The 18,675-nt window shown below is 38.7% G+C and overlaps 3 protein-coding genes and 1 non-coding gene across 8 annotated transcripts in view; 3 read left to right on the top strand and 1 right to left on the bottom strand.

The window, feature by feature from the left end:
- LOC112151346 (myosin VIIA and Rab interacting protein) overlaps window positions 1–537 on the top strand; it is a 113,093-nt gene extending 112,556 nt beyond the window's left edge. For all 4 annotated transcript variants that reach the window (XM_024280215.2, XM_024280217.2, XM_024280218.2 and 1 more), the window contains one exon: window positions 304–537. In XM_024280215.2, coding sequence (XP_024135983.1) covers window positions 304–353 — 50 coding nt within the window. In that variant the 3' untranslated portion in view covers window positions 354–537. The remainder of the gene's footprint in view (window positions 1–303) is intronic.
- Window positions 538–3,599: 3,062 nt separating this feature from the next.
- prlh2 (prolactin releasing hormone 2) lies at window positions 3,600–5,433 on the bottom strand. The gene is made up of 3 exons (XM_024280365.2): window positions 5,194–5,433; window positions 4,656–4,896; window positions 3,600–3,958 (listed from the first exon to the last, which is right to left on the bottom strand). The coding sequence occupies exons 2-3, from the start codon at window positions 4,816–4,818 to the stop codon at window positions 3,753–3,755; spliced, it is 369 nt and encodes a 122-aa protein (XP_024136133.1). The 5' UTR covers window positions 4,819–4,896; window positions 5,194–5,433; the 3' UTR covers window positions 3,600–3,752.
- Window positions 5,434–7,264: 1,831 nt separating this feature from the next.
- On the top strand, window positions 7,265–7,337 carry trnar-ccg. The gene has a single exon. It is a non-coding gene; the product is annotated as a tRNA-Arg (tRNA).
- Window positions 7,338–9,485: 2,148 nt separating this feature from the next.
- shrprbck1r (sharpin and rbck1 related) lies at window positions 9,486–17,265 on the top strand. 2 transcript variants are annotated; one of them, XM_024280363.2, is made up of 14 exons: window positions 9,486–10,126; window positions 11,271–11,445; window positions 11,733–11,810; window positions 11,895–12,036; window positions 12,118–12,208; window positions 12,287–12,605; window positions 13,987–14,087; window positions 14,201–14,371; window positions 15,143–15,303; window positions 15,393–15,504; window positions 15,574–15,753; window positions 16,126–16,224; window positions 16,621–16,764; window positions 16,838–17,265. In XM_024280363.2, exons 1-14 carry the CDS (start codon window positions 9,851–9,853, stop codon window positions 16,916–16,918), a joined length of 2,130 nt encoding a protein of 709 aa, XP_024136131.1. In that variant the 5' UTR covers window positions 9,486–9,850; the 3' UTR covers window positions 16,919–17,265. The 2 variants fall into 2 exon arrangements, with proteins under 2 accessions (XP_024136131.1, XP_036073392.1); XM_036217499.1 differs by having other exon boundaries at window positions 15,393–15,753.
- Window positions 17,266–18,675: the final 1,410 nt, after the last annotated feature.

Genomic DNA, 18,675 nt, shown 5'->3' on the forward strand with positions numbered 1-18,675 from the left:
CTTTATTTCTTCTTTGTCTCCTTTTTTTTTGCTCGTATTCATGCAGCAGCTCTGATTCAAGGTAGCTTTGTCAGAGTGGCTTCAATGACGAGTGGCAAGTCACATCATTCAGTCCAGTTTAGGGCATCATTTGCAAGGGTCTTTCATGTAGCACACTGCACCAAGAGAACTGTTCTGACATTCAGAAATGACTCATTTGTATTCATCCGCATCATGAGGTGTTGATAGTTTCATATTGGTGAATATCCAGCTTTATTCAAACTGCATCTTTGTTTAGTTGTTTTTTTTTTTTTCTTTTCCTAGCTTCAGAAAAGTTGGAGACAGATCAGCAGATGACTGCATTTCGGCCATAGTGTCAGGCAACAGCACAAGTCTCTTGGGGGCCACCTCAGAACCCCAGGGACAGGGGCCCTTTCCCATCCAGTGCCTTGACTCAGCGTCTGCCTCAAGCTCTTGGCCAAGCAAGGGCTAATACCCGCCCTGTGCAACTCACCAAACACCGATCCGTCAGCCGACTGCATCACAGAAAAAAAAAAACAAAAAAAAAGAAACAGGACTGGCTCGTGCATGTTACCTAATAAAAGGGTGACCCAGGATTTTCTGTGTCTGCCTTAAAATCCTAAAATCCTAAAAATATCTTTACAAGCATTTTTACTCTGTTTTCAGGAGTGTTGTGAAGCTGTGGAAATATCCTTAAGGTTCAAATTTTCTGTAGATCAGTGGAGACTGAGCCAAGTTTTATTCTGGATCTCTTCTCAGTGATATTTTTTCATGTTGCAACCCATATAAAAGCTTCTTTTTTGTAAAAAATGAAAACAAAAGATAAATCAACTGAAAATATATATATACAATATAGCATAATTTTGAAAAGACAACTATATTACATTAATTATATTGTGGGAATGACATAAACAAGCCAAATGTTTATTTTAGCTTACTTTATTTAGAATTTTGAAAACATCATCTACCTAGGGCTGCACGGTGGCGCAAGTGGTTAGCGCTCTTGCCTCACAGCGAGAAGGCCCCGGTTCGAATCCCGGCTGGGACCTTTCTGTGTGGAGTTTGCATGTTCTCCCCGTGCATGCGTGGGTTTTCACCGGGGACTCCGGCTTCCTCCCACCGTCCAAAAACATGCTTCATAGGTTAATTGGTGACTCTAAATTGTCCCTAGGTGTGAATGTGAGAGTGAATGTGTGTGTGATTGAGGCCCTGCGACGGACTGGCGACCTGTCCAGGGTGTACCCCGCCTTCGCCCATCAGTAGCCGGGATAGGCTCCGGCACCCCGCGACCCCGAAAGGGAAGAAGCGGTCAAGAAGATGGATGGATGGATGGATCATCTACCTATTGAAAGCCCTCTTTAGAAACACTTTCATAATGAAATATTTGAAAGTTTGACAGTTACAGACCACATTAAATTTTTCATTATTTATTGAAAGCTAGCGTAGAATTATCACGCCACGGTTTCCTGCAGCCAGTTTGAACCCAGTTAGCAGCTAGCATGTTTAGCTTACCAAAAATCACTGAAAGGGAAACATATTTGTTGACAACGTAGACTTAATTAATTTTATTTAATGGTTAAAAAATACCATAATTCGGTGGCCTAAATACAAGGTTTTCATCAAATTCGGCAGGGGGCCGCACATGGGGAAGGCGGCAGGCGCATTTTTACACGCCATGCGGTGGAAGTGGAGGTTTTGAGAAAAAGTTGCACATTTTACAGCAATTTTTCTCTGAAAACTCCACATCGGTCAGTGGCCGTCCTGGCACATTTTAAAGACATGGCCAGCAGCAGCTCTGTCTGAATGATCTGTAAATGTCTCAGGACGGCCATATTAAGAAGCCGCCCAGTAGCCCAAGGGTATATACTGTAAAAATGGGCCATTCGGGACACCAGATTGCCGCCTTCCTCATCCATGACCACATCAATGATCCTGGCAGTTGTTTTTGTGACTGTAGCATTTGCGTGCCTCTTTGGTTTGATCTCTATCAGTCAGTGAGGGTACTGAAACTTCAGTATTGCACTTTTGTCAAAATTAAAGTCATATTTTATCAGATATTACAATGTTAAAAAATATTAAATAAGTCGTGAGCCACACACTGATATTTTTATTTTTTAAAAATTGTCCTACATTAAAATATATGTATAAATAATTGATTAAAAACTGTTTTGTAAAAATCTTGAAAGCTGCTTTTAATGAGGTGATCAACACTTTTGGCTCAGGAAAGCTTTAATAAAGGAAAACGTCCTAATTTAGCTGTATTCAAACAGCCTTATATTGGTTTTGAAATAAATCCATTAAAAGTTCAACCAATGTTTGAACTTTGATTTGCATTGAGTGCAAACCCTTCAAGGTCAACCACTTAGATTAACATTTTTTTGTCCCCAGTCACTTAGCCTACTCTGTTTACTTTCGACATTCGTGGCCTTTAGTTTGAATGATATGTCTCCTTTTGCAGGGTCATGCCTGAACTTTTGTGTTGCATGCGGAAAAATCTTGCGAAGGTTTTTACATTGCAAAGTCTCTACAAAAGAACGCCATGAAACCATGATTTTGTTACAAGCAATTTATTTTTGTACTTTGTGAATGTTTTATGCAATACCACTGGAAAAAGAGTATACTATTGCAATTCAAAGGCTTTATTCTCACCTCAGAGGAGCCTTCCTCAATCTGTCCAATCAAACTCTCACATGTGTTGAAGACTCAGCGCTTTCAGTGTCAGTACGCATTCGCCGTTTGATTCTCTGTCGATGGTAAATCTCACAAAAACACAGGAAGACTGTCGAAGTCGACTTCAGATTTGAAAAGCAGCACTTTCAGTATTGGTTCTGTGACCATAGAAGTTGGATGTAGTTGTGCACATACGGTTCAAAAACTGGAATTTTTTTGATGGGCTGCATGAGCGGTCAGATGGACCACAGTTTGAATGCTTCGTTCCTGTCACTTAGCAACCCTTATTGTTGGAGCCGTTTACATCTTTGCGTTTACACACGATCCTTTACTTCTGTCAGTCTCGTTCCCCACAGGTGTTTTGTATAAAAGCATGTTTCTGGTTTAATCGATTCAATGTAAGGTTTCCTGTGAGAAGCACATCTGCAAGGGTCCAATCATCAGTGTTCTGTATTTTTCTATTGTTAAAAAATGAGATATCAGTTTAAAAAATATATTAATATATGTATATGTGTGAAAAGAACAATATGGTATTGAAAAAGTGTTTATTGCCCAATCATAGTTGACAAATCAGTGTTGTTTGCAAAAAACTCTGTAAAATTGTTATGACTTGTGAAGCTGGATTCACACAGGAAGACTTCTTGTTTTGAATACAAGCTTCTTCCTGTTTACGTCTGGTTTAAATGAGGTTCACTGTGCACAGCTCCACATTGCGGGCCTTTAACTTTTATGAGCAATGTTTGTTGCTATCCATCAGACATGTTGGGGAAAATATTAAGCAAAAAAGAAAAAAAATGCAGATTCTCTATGTGCCACAATACTATAAGAAATACAATGTATTATAAAATAAATGGAATTTGCCAACTAAAACTGAGTTTTTTCTTCTTTAGAAAACTTTTTAGAAATGTGGAGACGCAAGAGAAGACAAATATATTCACACCATCCTTATTTATTAATCAATATAGAATACATATTTATGTACAGACAATAAATGATCTGAAAAATGCCAAAACAGACAGAAAACTAAAGAAATTTCAATTGAAAAAAAAATGAAAAGTTTGTGGATGAATGAGAGCATGTGGTCATGGAAACCAGCCACTGTCTTCTCTATCCAGTTCTTTTCCGAGGTTTTCCTTGTTTCTGAGGCTGCTGAGCAGCAGCTCCAATGTCCTGACGACGGGCTGCATGCCACCTCTGCCCAGCTGATCCGCACCGATGTGTCTCTTCCCAAAGCGCCCGATGGGTCTCACCCCACGACCCACATACCAGAAAGGGTCTATCTCAGGACCTGCACCGAAAAAAAGGAGACATGGAGCAAAGCAGGTTACATTTCTGGAAAAAAGAGTTCGTTTCAACATAAATATGACAACTGAATTTAAAGTCATTAAATAACTTTCTGATCTGTTACAACAAGAAAAGGAGGTATTTTTACTCAAACTGAAACATTTAAACTGTCTTTTTATCGTTTCTTTTTACCTTAAAATTTCTTTTGTGTCATAAAAACAGGATTTTCTAAAGAATTTATAAAAATGATTTTTTCCATTTTGTTCCTGTCATGCACACGAAAGGAGGGAAAAAGGAAAATAGTTAGTTGCAATATCTACATTTTTACCTTAACTCTAACTGTTTGCTTTTATTTGCCTTTCAATTTACTAATTTAAGAAATAAATGTTTTGAAATACTAAAAAAAAGTTAATAGTGGACATCAAAAGTGCTCCAAAATTTCTTAGTAGGCTGAAAATACTTTTTTTAGGAGAGGGTTGAAAAAATAATGCACCACAATAACTATATTATTTTTAATTTATTTCTTAATAAAGAAAAATAGCTAATTCCTTCAAACTTCAGAAAAAAAACTCTTAAATCAAAGTTTCTTGAATGTTTCGTATCTTGTAAAATACAAAACTCTCAACTAACTAACATGTTTTGCCTCCTAAACAGTTGGATCAACAATCAAAGCGGTCAAATGAAAGCAGAACTGCTCTTACTTCTGTTGTCAACGTTGTGGACGATGTGGAAGTCGTGCTCCACCGTGGTGCTGTGAGCACGGCTGAAGCTGGAGGAGAGGAGGAGGAGCAGCACCAGCGCCGCTGGCAGCCAGCGGTGCGTGAGGGCGCAGAGGCGCACGTCTGCCGCTCTCCTTTGCAGCATGGCTGTGCAGGTTGTCAAGGCACTGGGAGGGATGGAGCACACCGCCTTGCCTCTTCAACTGTCTCCGGATACTGAAAACTGAAATAATAAAGTGGAGGATGAACCACATATTTGAAGTTTAAGAGATAATACAGATAATAAAATATTATGGTATACTACAAAGTAGCAGAAATTAACTCAATAAGTGTCTTTACTAATCACAAAGCTAAAATTAAAGATAAAAAAATGTCAAAAAGCTATTATAATGAATCATTAAAGCCTAATGTGTTATAATTCCACCATAGAAAGGAATTATTACAGAGATCTAAACAACAAATAACACTCAGAAACACACTTTAGTAACCAAAGTTAATAACCCTTACATGAAAAACTTACCTTGAACTTTGGTCAGGGGCCGAGGTCAGCCGGTGGAGGTTTGAAGTTGTTGATGAAGAGCAGGTGCGCTGCAGCTTATTTATCTGTGCTGCTCATGAGGAAGCTGGATGATGAATCAAGAGCGTCACTCACTGTGAACCCAGACCAAAGGATGCATCGCCCATCTTTTCCTCCTCCTCCTCCTCCTCCTTTTTATTTTTTAAAGCCCCTTGGTCCTTTCAGGATTGGGTTTGAAGTCTCCCTGATGTCTGTCACGCAGCAGAGAAATCCATCAGGAAGCCAATGACATGCAGGCATCTTTAAATTAACAAACATGGGGAAGACTCGCCGGAACTAGAAGGGTTTTAAGATGGTGACCTGGAATTGTGGTGGGTGTTTGTGACGAGCCCTTCATAAATCAGTTAGACTGAAAAGCAATTCACTATGAACAAGTCTCCTAGTTTAACTCTCTATTACTAATCTGAGCCTGAAATATTTTCCCTTTGTGTCATTTAATTAAAATGTATCATGCTTCCTGTCAATGTAAAGACATTAATCTTTTAGTGAAGGAAGATGTCAGGGACTAAATGTGTTGTGGTTGTGAAAGGAGCAGGTTGCAGACAAGGTGAAAATTAATTCACCTTAAGATATTTCAAATGTAAGATTAATTTGTAAAGCCTTAAGATAAATAATAGGAAGGGTTAAAAACTGGTGGATTAAAAGTTCTCCTTGACCTTCATATTGGAATCTAATCTATAGAAGAAAACAACATCCAAAATGAAATGTTTAATTACAAAATAATTATATTTATCGCCTTTGTTCATAAAACACTCATATAAATTTAACTTGGATAAACATGGATTTCTCATAGATTTTTCAAAACTAAAGAGTACTTTTAAAAAAGAATACACAATTTTAGTCAAATTATGTTTATTTCAAATTAACATTGTGTATCTTTAAGACGTCAATAATTATATTTGCATCTAAAAATCTGACGTATATGAAGTTGTATTATTCAGTTAGGATGAAACTGTAGATTCAAATAAATAAAGATGCCAGACTTTTGTAACTAATAGAAGTTATTTTACATAGTCTTCTTCAATTAGCTCTACACCTTCCTGTCAGTTCATAAAACATGTTCTTGATGATGGAAAAGCCGAGTTCACCAGGAAAACCAATTCATGCACATGGACAACATGCAAACTTTACTAAGAAAAAACAGCAGGGATTCTTCTGGACCACAATCCCCTTCCTCTAATTGGATTCTAGTCTGATATAAATCATGCGATTTCATGTTCGTAAAGTCTGTCCCGGGGAGTATTTTCTTCTTCCCTACATCTCATGCTGACGTTAGATATGGCGCAGATCTTGGCTGCAATAATGAGAAGATAAGTACCTCAGGATGAGCGATGGCGATGCACTGAGCAGCTAATAAATCATAAAAGTGATTAGATTTGTTTAAAAATTAAGCTCGTGATTGGTTGGTTAGGTAGCATGGACGTATGCATTAGGTTGGCGTCAGTGCAGCAGCCACATCAAAGAAATCTTTATGTGAAATAAGCAAAACAATATATATATAAATAGAATGTGTCACAAGAAAAAAAGGCAACTCAGGAAATGTGTTGCTAATATATGTTGATTATAAAAACAGAGGAAACATTCATTTATTTATTTAAAAAAAGATTGTTTTTTCTATAATACATTTGGGAGCCAGCAGAGCTCTGAGGCATGCAGTATTGATTGAGGAAACCTTGCTTGCAGGATGATTAACATCTGCCAACGTGTGTTGTCTAAATCATTCGCCCTTCCTGCTACAGTATATTTTGTTAATTGCCTCACAAATCAGGATGCAACAAGCGTGGGCTGGGTGTGTTTGTCAAGCATGTTTCTTTAAAAAGCACATGGGTAGAAAGCAAGGCTTTGTTAATGTACTAAATATTTATCAAAGCTAAGACAATGAAGGATTTTTAAAATTATTATTACTATCTAACCATTTTTTGTGATAGTAGAGGTAAGTGAAATCACACAAAATCATGCTTACATATTTTGAAAAATAAATGTAATTATCTAAATGAAGTAGGTTTTGTGCAGAGGCCCAGTGGCCTAATGGACAAGGCATCAGCCTCCGGAGCTGGGGATTGTGGGTTCAAGTCCCACCTGGGTCGCATCCTTGAAAATATCATCTTTGCATTAAAACGCGTAAATTATGAAGCAGAACAAACTGTTGCTATCTGATAATACAACCTTAGGGAAATTATTAAATCACCATGCATACAACATGTGTTCACTTATGTATTAATCATACAATCTTGAATGCACATTTTACCACTGGACAAGTAGGAAGTTGCTTGTTAGTCTTTTGCTTATGTTTCCAAGCACATATTCACCACCTACATTTATATGAGGCTTGGAGCGAAATGTCAAAGTGGTGCCTCAGGCTTTTTCTTTCATGGCTCTATCCAAAAGGGCTCAGTGGCCCTGTGAGTATCCACCCTGAAACTGGAAGGTTGTGAGATCAAGTCCTACCAAAGACACAAAAAATGCCACCCAATGCCTCCCTGACTAACATTCAGCATTAAAGAGATGGATTGTGAGTTTGGACCACCAAATGGTTCTTGAATACAGCTGTGTCTACAGCTCACTGCTCCCCCAGGGGATGGGTCAAATGCAGAGAACAACCTTAACCTAGACTTATGACAACTAACGGGACTTTAACTCTAAACAGGAATTATTAATGTATCCTCTTTTATCAATTTTCAATCAGTTGGTCAAATTTAAACCTGGTTTAACTTTTAACACACGTTCAGTAGCCGTGCATTTTGAACGCCCCAAAACTGTCCTAAAAATGTACGTAGCTTTGAGCACGGTAGCTCAGAATCCACAGTTCACGAGCATTTACATAGGCAGTGTCCGAATTCCCACCCTAATCCCTAACTGCTAAAAAACCAAATAGTTCAGTACTATCTAGTATCCTGGATTTTAAAAGCAATTCTGACACCATGCTTGCTATTTTTTTTAACAGCAATTATGACACAAAGTGAAAATCTAATCAGCTTTTTACCACTTCACTGTGTTCTGATGATGAAAATGTGGATGGTTTGTTAAAAAATTAAATTTAAATACATTTATTTCCAAAACTTGTTCAAAGCAATGCATTGTGGTGTGTATTCACCAATGTAATGAGCATCAATGCACACTGTTTTTTTGCAAAGACTTCTAGTAAATTTCTAGGGCACTCTGTTTTGAAATTGCTGATTCGGGCAGCACTACAAAATGGTGAATGCACAATGTAGTGAGTAGTAAAGAAATTTGGACATAGCTCTAGACTTGTCCTTGGAAGTGGCGGTGTGATTGTAGCATCAAAACAAGAAGTTAGAGTACCTCCTATTTGCAATTGACACCTCATTAGGGTATATTACATGTTTTTGAAAGAAGATGCGATGAAGACTGATTTCTTTATGGATCCAGAAACCTGAACTATATTACATTTACCTTTAAAAAAGAAAAAAGTAAAAATTAGCCTTCATAGCTGTTCTTGCTTTGTTGAACCCCCCTCCAAAAAAACAGACTAAATTGAATGTGTGCAATCATTTTAGATTCATAGAGTTCAGTCCACTTTTGATTTTCCACATCAAAATAATATAAACAGAACGTTATTAGATAATTATACCACACTATATAGTCACATGTCTTAGCAAAATTCAAAATGTTTCCACACCTCAGACAGTAATAATGACTTAATCCAACCAGGCCTCAGTCGTTATGGTGCTTTCAATATCAATTCTACTATAGATTTATCCCATTTTGAAACAACATTTTTAAATGGTATTGGTTGATTTGATTCCGCCTCAGACAGATCGATCTGATTAGATTGTAGGAATAGAAATCGATTAATCATAACACGTTTAAAGTAACTAAAGAATTTTGCTCAAAACATATTTTGTATTTTGTATTGTATTGTATTTGTATTGTACAATTATCCACCTATCAAATCAAACATCTGAGCACTATTTAAGCACTTTTAAAATATATATAATATCATATTAATACATTTATCAGCAGTAAGGGCATGGCTTATGAAAAAGATCAACTGTGCTCTGTTGCCACCATGTGGCCAAAAGTCAAACTCACCCCAGCACATTTTTATTTATAAAAAAAATGTTTTAAGTTTAATTTGTTAGTCTTAAATCAAATACTAGTATCCAAGATAGCTTAAATTAAAATAATAATAATAAAAGAAAACGTTTGTGGAAAACAAAGTGTTCAATAACTTCCTACCACGTGACGTCATTTAAAGGAGCCGCATTGGTAAATATTACAGGTCCTTACGGCGCATGTGCAAAAGGAAGTGAAATCAAACGCAACAACAAATTCAGCCGTAGTATCGAACTACCAACCTAACATTCGTGTTGGGGTCACGAGAGAGACGAGGAAACACGAAGACGACAGCTGAAACCGAGTTTTAGAAAGCCAGCACCGGGGCTAAAGTGAAATATTTACTTTTCTGAAGTGGATCAACACACACAGTTGTGGCGCGGCGCACTTCTTCCTGTTGTCAAAGCTGACGCCGAGATAAGAAACAATGGAGGGAATGTGACGGGAGCGTAACATGGGAGCCTAACTGAAGGTAAACAAGCAGCCGAGGCGGGTTGGTGTTCTACATGAGTCTGTCGGCAGGATGTCGTTGAGTTCCGGAGGCTGGGTTCGCGTCCTCGATCACGCGCCGGACCAGTTCGCCGATCCCCCCGGCCACCATGAGGCCTCGCAGTCTCAACTCGGCTGCCAAACCGTCCTCATGTCGGTTCGGGTGTCGGTGTGCCATTCTGGTATTCGGCCGCTGTGTCTTCCGGGAGCGGGCGATGAGTCACTCCGCCTGCAGCTCGGCATGGACCCGGGGAAATCCGGGGAATTCCGACTGTCGCTCCAGAGCAGCAGCGGGACTGGCCGGAGTGTGGTGAGTCCACTGAGTGAGGGCTCGGGCGACCTTTGAGTATTAAAAAGTTGTTAACTCAACAGCTGATGGAAAAACATCTCCTAGATCTAAATAAAGAAGTCCCCCCTTTCTGTTGACTTTACCTGGATCAGGTGTGTCACACCAATCAGACTCTCCCAGTTCAATCTAGATTATAACAAACAGCGCTAGGATTGGACCTACAAACACCCTTTTTTAACAGAATAGTCCTAAATATTAACTTTAAAAATGTTTTAACGAATCAAAAGTGTGTTGTTCCACCAGCAAAAGCAACCATAATACAACAAAACACACCATGATACTTCCACCTCCATGTTTCACAGTGGGATTTTTTTTAAATTAGAGTGTAGTCCTTTTTAATTATTATTAATTAAAGCTAAAATCTTCTAATTGAATTAAACAATACATCTAAATTTTTATCTTTCATCTCAAAATTGTTATTTTCACCACTTTTTTTTAATCAAAAATGTATTTTTTTTTCTCATTTGCTATGTGATTATGTAGAGATAATAATTGGTTCTGGGATCCTTCAAGGTTCTAATCTCCAATTTAAGAAGGGAGAACTGAAAATCTCACGTATTTTTGCAGCCCAGCATACGTCAACAACACTTATGTCATGTGAGAATACCTAATCTGATACCATTTTTATATGCTTGAATGGTTTCAGTTTAAGTGTATTTCTTTTTGTCAAATTTGTATAAAACTTAAAAAAAAAAAGTTGCAAAAGTTTAAACGTAATTTATTTTTTTTAAGTAAAAATGTGTCAAAACAGGTCCGGTGTATCACTAAAATAACTCTTCCGTCAAACTTGTCGCACCAGTTTTTGTGCTTCTGTTGGCGCGATGATCTCTTATTGTAACTAGAAATTTGCACAGAATTTCTTGGAGGAGCCATAAAACATGATTTGATGTGAGCAAAAGTGACCAGAGCACATAAATGAATGCATGGGCCTTTAATTATTCAACATGCTTCAGTCAGTTTCCGCACTAGGCGTGCTCGCCGTCCTCAGCATGCAGTATTTATGTACAAATTTAAAAATAAATCTATTTAAGTGTGTAAATTACTTAAAGACATTGGTTCACATGTGACTCATTTTTCTCTCTTTTGCTTCTCCCTCATCTTCCAGACCATCGCTGAGTTTGATTTAAAGACTGTAAACTATGAAGTGAAGTCACCAAAGTGCCACGAGCTCATTCTTGCGGCTCCCCCGCATGACCGCATCAGCTTTAACTTTCGCTGTGAGCAGGAAGCTCAGGAGTGGGCTACTGTCGTGATGTCTTCGCTTAAAGAAGCGCACAGAGGTCAGCAACTGGTTTATGGGGTCATCACATTACTGCAGGATTCTGATTATTTGAGCATCTAAAACAGGTTTTTATGAATTGATTTTAAATCTAAAACCATAGATTTCTGATCTAATGCTCTTTTAATAGCTATGGGATTTAGACAGATATTCCCCAGTTATTCCATTCTTTTTTTTAGAGTGTGTCTTTATTTCTTTTCATGATTTTTATTATTTTATGGCCTTTTATATTTTTTATTATATGGCTCTGTGCAGCCATTTGATGTCTCACTTCTTTGATCCACTCAGCTGCACCTCAGGAAAATGGATCACATCACCTTTCAGATGCCCTTCATGCACACAACACTCTGGCTTTACAACAAACCGGTATGCCAAAAAAAAAAAGAAAAAGTTTGCTATTTTATTTTCCTGTTTGACCATCTCTTTTTACGTTTTACATCTGATTATCAGAGGAGGCTTGTATAGAGCTGACCAGAGCCATAGAGGCCGGTGACATCAAGTCTGCTTCGGTTTTCGCCTCCAGACTTGCCGGCCAGCACGTCTCACTGAAGATCCTGCCCACTGCCGACAAATATGAAGATGCTGAAATCAGGTTGGAATGTGTTTTGTCATTTTATGCATTTTTTTGACATTGTGTTCTGCTGTGTTTTGATGGTCTTCTCATTGTAAATAGTCTGGTTGTTGTGGTGGAGGATTCATCGTCTTCCTGCTGCATCACCGTGAAAGTCTTCCCTCACATGACTACTGAATCGTTAAAACAGCAGGTACATTTCAGACATCTTTGTCCCTGTCTGATCATTTTTCTTTATTCTAAATGTTGATGTGTTTTCCATCTTTTCCAGATGTTTCTGGAGTACGGCTTTCACCCTCGGGTTCAACGCTGGGTCATCGGCCAGTGCTTGTGCACCGACAAGCGGTCTTTGGCTTCTTATGGGATCCGTCAGGACGGAGACACGGCCTTCTTGTACCTCTTATCAGCTCGTCACGCTCGCCTGACCCTTCAAGCGCTGCAGCAGGACCAGGAGAGCGCCCTGCTCCGCAGCCCTCCCCTGTCGTTTCAAAACCCTCAGCTCCCTGTAGCCTCCACAAACGGCCTCTCATCTCGGGACAGGGCTTCGTTCTCCACGCTTCCTTCCAGACTCCGCAGCAGCAGCAAGACCGGTAAGAGTGACATCGGCAAAGCTTCACTTTCATTCACTAAAAAATTGCAATTACTGGACTGATAGTTTCATAAATTAAGAATATTTCACTGCTTTTCAATTTTCTTGTTGCAAAATACATCAGTTTGACGGTGTGGCAAACATAGCTCACATTATTTTAAAAACGGAGATTTTACATTTTCTCATGTCTCAGAATCTTGTCCATTTGCTACATTTGCATAAATCTGGGATCAGGATCAGATATTTACTTTCATTATATAATACTGGACTTCTTTTCCTTTGAATGTTTGATCTTTGAGAGTTTGAATAAAAGAGAAAAGTGAAAAAATGTTCATGTCTGTCTCAGGACAAGTATATGGAGTAAGGGGTTTTACAGCCTTGAAACGTCTGTAATCCTACTTTGCAGGATTCACCTATCATATGTTGTTTTTTTTTTCTAGAACAAAACGTCCATGATAAATGGGGGAACGCTGTATTAAAGCAAACTCTGGTTCAAACCGAGCAGCTCTGGTTTAAAAGCATCCTTAGGCTAAATAAATGAAGCGCTTACAGTTAGCTGGAATTTAGGTCAAGCAGCAGGACAGTGACTGCAGCTGACAGGCCGTTTCAGCATCTGATGTTAAAATTTTGTCATATTTGTTACTTAAAGCATGCTCAACAAATAAATGGACCACAGAGTGTTATTTATTTTGACATTTATTGCATCCCTGCTGTTTCTGTTAAATAATGACACCATTTCAGAGATTGCATGCTAACCATGTAAGGTCAAATCTTAAAGTCCATCATCTTTTGATCTATTGTGAGAACAGTGGTCTTTTAATTATGTTTATGCCGTTTTTAGGCAACATCAAAAACTTGTTTTCTGACATAATTTCTGCAGAGCAGCAATGGCTCTTTAGAAATTCGCCTCCGAGTTGTGGGCGGGACTTTTAGCGTGGAAGTTAGCCTCCACCGAAATCCCATCATTTCTTTGTTTACACTCTCTCCTGCTGGTTTACAGCCCCTCACAACCCCTAGCTAACATTAGCAGTACAGCAAAAATGGCGAGCAACATCGGAGCTATCCAGCTGGACAGTTTTGAGCCAGACGGCAGCTCAGATAAGGAAAATTAAGGCGTATCTATTTGTCTGTAAGTGGATGCATCATAATGCGTATTTCAACTTCTATGTTGCAACTGAGAGCTTTTTTAAAGGGCATTTTTTAATATATGTTCTCCAGAGAAAAATACTATAAGAATAAAATAAAAACACCAAAATCATAATTTCCATTGGAGTGTCTGTAACATAAACACTTTTGAAGTTCAATTATTCTTCATCTTGTAAACATTCCCTATCAAATCAGACATGAGGTCATACAGAATTGTTGTGTCTCATCTTCTTCAGGAGAGCCAGAACGACTAAAGGTCAGCGAGATTAGGGACTTCATCAACCTGGAAATTCCTCCACTCAAGGATGAGTCAAACCCCAGCACATCTTCCACTCAGGTAACCCAAAGTTTCAGCCTAATTAAAGACTAAGAACTTAAAATTTTCTCTGAGACGTTTAACTGGTTGAATCATCATTAAACCCTTAAGATTAACAGTAGTCTGTATTTCAGGGTTGGTCATGTCCCTCTTGCACTTACATTAATAAGCCAACGCGTCCAGGCTGTGAGATCTGCAGCACAAACCGTCCTGAGAGCTACATCGTTCCCGGAGGGTACCAGCCCGACGCTCTGGAGCTCAGACGGATTCAGCAGGAAAAGGAGTCCATCAGGCAGTACCAGCAGGTAGAAACCTCCACTCACACCCAAACACCACCCAGCTGCACATCATCCCACATGCTATTCGACACTCGGAAAGCTTTTTATTTAGTCGGGAGATGACATGGCTGGTTCAGGCTAGGAGGTGACAGACTCTCCGGTTGACTCTCTTCTCTTCTGTCTCTGTTTTTGTTGAAGGAGAAAGGGAGAAGAGAGAGGCTGAGGAGTGCTGGATCTCAAAACAACTCACTGCTGTTTAACCTGGACCAGAACTACTGAACTCACACACAGTCGACACCAGACAATCCGCTTCACAAACCGCCGTGCCAGTCCACATGTTTGAGATCCAGACATACTTTTCTGTCACAGCAGTGCTGAAGTTGAATGTATTTAAAGAGCTTGTCTGTCCATAATCTAGCATTGCTATCTAAGGGAAGTGAAGCTGCACTGTATCAGCTGACATTATCAGACGAGATGAAAGTGGTCAGATTGAAGACTGTTTGTTTGGCCAGGGTTTATATTTTTGATCATAGAGATTATGATCATCATGATAGATATTAAACACTGTGGATTTCTTACATCAACTGTTTTTTTTTTTTCTTTTATGAATTTGCGAGCAACTAAAGTTGCCCCAAAATTGAATGTAACGGCTCTGTTTGCACAGCAACTGTATAAACTCAGTGAAACAGATAAAAATAAACTTTTTTCCTCTCAATTAAAACCGTGTCAGTGTGTCATAGAATTATTTTTTGATGGATTTTTAATCCCATTCCTACTCCAAAAAAAACACTACTTTAGGCAAGAGAGAAGGAGCGAAGGGAAAACTTTGCTCGCCTGGTGATGATGGACGGTCAGGATTTGGTCCCCAACCCGGACCCGGTGGATTGTAGGATTTGCTACATGGATTTACCGTCGGGGCAGGGTGTCCTGCTGCGGGAGTGTCTCCATTGTTTCTGCAGGTGTGTTCGGACAGGATTTAACATTTTTGCTGGTCTGCTTTAAAGCAAAAATCTTGACTTTTTTTTTTTTTTATTTAAAATATGCTCAGAGAGTGTCTACGCTCTGTCATCATGCTGAGCGAGGAGCCCGAGGTGTCGTGTCCGTACAGAGACGATGCATACTCCTGCGACGGCGTTCTGCAGGAGAGGGAGATCAAAGCGGTGAGTGGTTATAGAAACCAGCTTGATGTGTCGCCCTCTCCGTCCTCATCCTCCTCTTTCTCTTCACAGCTGGTGTCGGCAGAGGAGTATGAACGCTGGCTGCAGAGAGGGCTTTCCGTGGCAGAGTCCCGCTGCGAGGGCAGCTATCACTGTGCCACGCCAGACTGTCTGGGGTGGTGCGTGTACGAAGACACTGTCAATGTCTTCCACTGCCCAGTCTGCAAGAAACACAACTGCCTCATTTGCAAGGTCTGTATTTTTATTGGCTGAATTGTCTTTTAAATTCCCCTTCCGATGAAAATCATGTTTTTTTAGTTTTTAACATGTATGTGTGGCATTTTCAGTCATTTCATTTTAGCATTTTGAGTATTTCTCCTTTTAAATTGCTGTCAATCAAACCGGGACGGAGCTGCTCCATTATGCACCAAAAGCCACGCCCCCTCAGAGGATATTTTTGAAACAGAGACTTCAGACCAACATGAAAAATGGCTTTTTAAGACATTTAGTTTGTGGGATTTTGGTTAAAAACTTCATAATAATAAAAACACTACTGGGAATGTTTTTTTTTTCTTTTTAAATTGTCATACGGGAACTTTAAATCATAAATTTTTTTTCTGACAGGCTATCCATGAAGGAATGAACTGTAAACAATACCAGGATGACCTTGCAGTTCGGGCTATAAATGACTCTGCTGCTAGGAGAACAACACATCTGCTGAAGGTGAGCTATGAGGAAGCTGAACAGTTTAAGAAAATTGTGTTTTTTTTTACATGATCTTGTGGCATTTTTCTAATGATGGATGACATAAATAAAAAAATATGATTAAAAGTGCATTTCTGAGTATTTCTTTATTCTTTATGACATATAGCTCAAAATGAATAGCTCCAAAATTGGTCGCCATTTTTGTTGCGCTGGTAATGTAAGGTTGCCTATAAGCTAGTGAGAGAAACAGATGGATGATGGGAAGTAGGAGCGGGCTTACTTTGAGGCGAAATTCTAAATAACTATTGTTGCTCTGCAGAAACTATGTCCTAGAAAACTACATTTTTTTTATTTGAGCTAAAAATTGTATCACAATGAGTTCTCAGCTTCTGTTCTCTCTGTTCTTCCAAACAGACCCTTGTGCAGTCAGGCGAGGCCATGTACTGTCCTCAGTGCGGCATCATCGTGCAGAAGAGGGACGGATGCGACTGGCTGCGCTGCACTGTCTGCCACATTGAGATCTGCTGGGTAACCAGGGGGCCTCGGTGGGGGCCGAAGGTAAAACGTCTTTACCACCTACCTCCAGTCTTAAGCTATTGCCCTGAAACTCACGTTTAGTTTTTGCCTAAAGGGCCCCGGAGACACAAGCGGAGGATGCCGGTGCAACGTCAACAATCAGAAGTGTCATCCCAAATGCCAGAACTGCCACTGAGCGTGTGAACAAACCAAAATATCAGAGGAACTCGAAGACTGAACTTGAATTTGCTCAAAGTCGATGTGAAACAGTGAAAGAACTATTCACTTTTACCTGATGTGTTTGTAATCTAATATGTCCCGTTTAATGAAGACATTTCTACCTGCCTGTTATATTTCAATAACCATCACTTGTTTCTTTGAGCAGGAATAGTTTTCTGTGTACAACGTGCAGTCTATATTGACCTAACTGACCGTAATCATGAACAGTATTTACAGAGGATAATTACCTTTGAATGGTGCCTTTTTTTTCTTCACGTTTGCACTGCAGATGTAGCTACACAGATTACAGTGTTCCTGTTTTAATAGTTTCCTACGCAGACTGGACACATCGTGTGACGCTGAAGTGACCTTACATTTGCACACAGAAGCTCTAGCACTGTTACAAAAGTTTCTACAAAATGTGACAAAAGTTTAGGTTGTGTGAGTGCTTTGATTTGTGTGTGTGTGTTTGTGTTGTTTTCTAACGGCAGGTGTGTTCTGTTACCAAAAAGGGGTTTCTCGGAAATACTCAAGAAAAAAAGCAGTTTGAATCTACCACATGCCTCTGTCTTTTACAAAGTGTCACTATTTATTTTTTGCTTTGCTGTCCAGAAATTTTCAAATATATCAAATAATTTTTCTAGAAGTTCATGTTTTCACTCAAAGGTGATGACCACTTTTTGTCAATAAGCTTTTAATCCTTGATGAAGTTAGATACAGACAGACAAACCACATTAATTCACATGCAGCTTTTTCAAAGAATCCTCTTACAGCTTTCTATGCATTAAATATTTTCTTATTGGCATGCAGTGATGCACTGTTTCTTCTCCCTAAAGGAAATGGAAGTCTGATTTCTCAACAACACTACTGCCTGGAACTGACAAACCACTGGTACTTGTGTTTCACTGTCAGCACTCTGATGCAGATGTATTTGTGTGCCTTAATAATGAATAAATACTCTTCAAAATATGGATTTTGTTTTGTTAATTTTCAAATGACGGACCCCTTGTAAGACAAATAGTCAAAAATACATGAACAAGGCAGCTTAATGTATTTAGCACATTTTACAAAGGGATTTTATTTACCGGTATTTATTTTTAAGGGATTGTTAGCATGAAAATAAATGATCTGAAACAAAAAATAATGGTGCAGGACATTTCTATTAATAAGAAATTCACCTACTGTCATACCTGCTGTGTATAACTTCTTTAAAAAAAATAAAATATTTGAACTATTCCAACCAGTCTATGGGTGCTGTTCATTATATATTGAAACAATTTAAATAATGTTCTCAGGTTTTAGCATTTAAATTAACCAAGTAAAAAGTGATGTATGAACTGATTTTTGGGGGGGAAACTGGTTTTAATTGCATTTTATATCATTTTTGCATCTATTTGTTTTTACTTGTATTACTTTTTAGGGCACATTAGATCTTTCAAAATGCCTTTCAGTGCAGTCTAAAAGGCAGATGAGTTCATGCAGAAACAGAACTGATTTTGTTTTAAGGTTTTAACCCCGTGACCTCTACTAAGAGATTGCACACAACTTGTAAATACACACATATGGCATAGTATTCTAAATGTATTTTTCCATTCAGCTTCTAAAACTGTGTAGCTCAATTGTTGTGGTTTTTGAGTTGTATCTTCATTTTAAGGTGTCTCAGTAACATTTGTACAGTAGACTATAAAATAAAAATTAAACTCAATTGTTCCTATATAAAAAAATCAATCACAC

The sequence above is a fragment of the Oryzias melastigma genome, linkage group LG20 (assembly GCF_002922805.2).
Source record: "Oryzias melastigma strain HK-1 linkage group LG20, ASM292280v2, whole genome shotgun sequence".
Taxonomy (NCBI): Eukaryota; Metazoa; Chordata; class Actinopteri; order Beloniformes; family Adrianichthyidae; genus Oryzias; species Oryzias melastigma.

Coding starts and splice junctions, on each gene's coding strand:
- prlh2 (XM_024280365.2), bottom strand. CDS start 4,818: ATGCTGCAAAGGAGAGCGGCAGACGTGCGCCTCTGCGCCCTCACGCAC. Junction 3,959..4,655: donor CCACAACGTTGACAACAGAA/GTAAGAGCAGTT, acceptor TTTTCGGTGCAG/GTCCTGAGATAGACCCTTTC.
- shrprbck1r (XM_036217499.1), top strand. CDS start 9,851: ATGTCGTTGAGTTCCGGAGGCTGGGTTCGCGTCCTCGATCACGCGCCG. Junction 14,088..14,200: donor CCAGCACATCTTCCACTCAG/GTAACCCAAAGT, acceptor TCTGTATTTCAG/GGTTGGTCATGTCCCTCTTG. Junction 14,372..15,142: donor CCATCAGGCAGTACCAGCAG/GTAGAAACCTCC, acceptor ACACTACTTTAG/GCAAGAGAGAAGGAGCGAAG.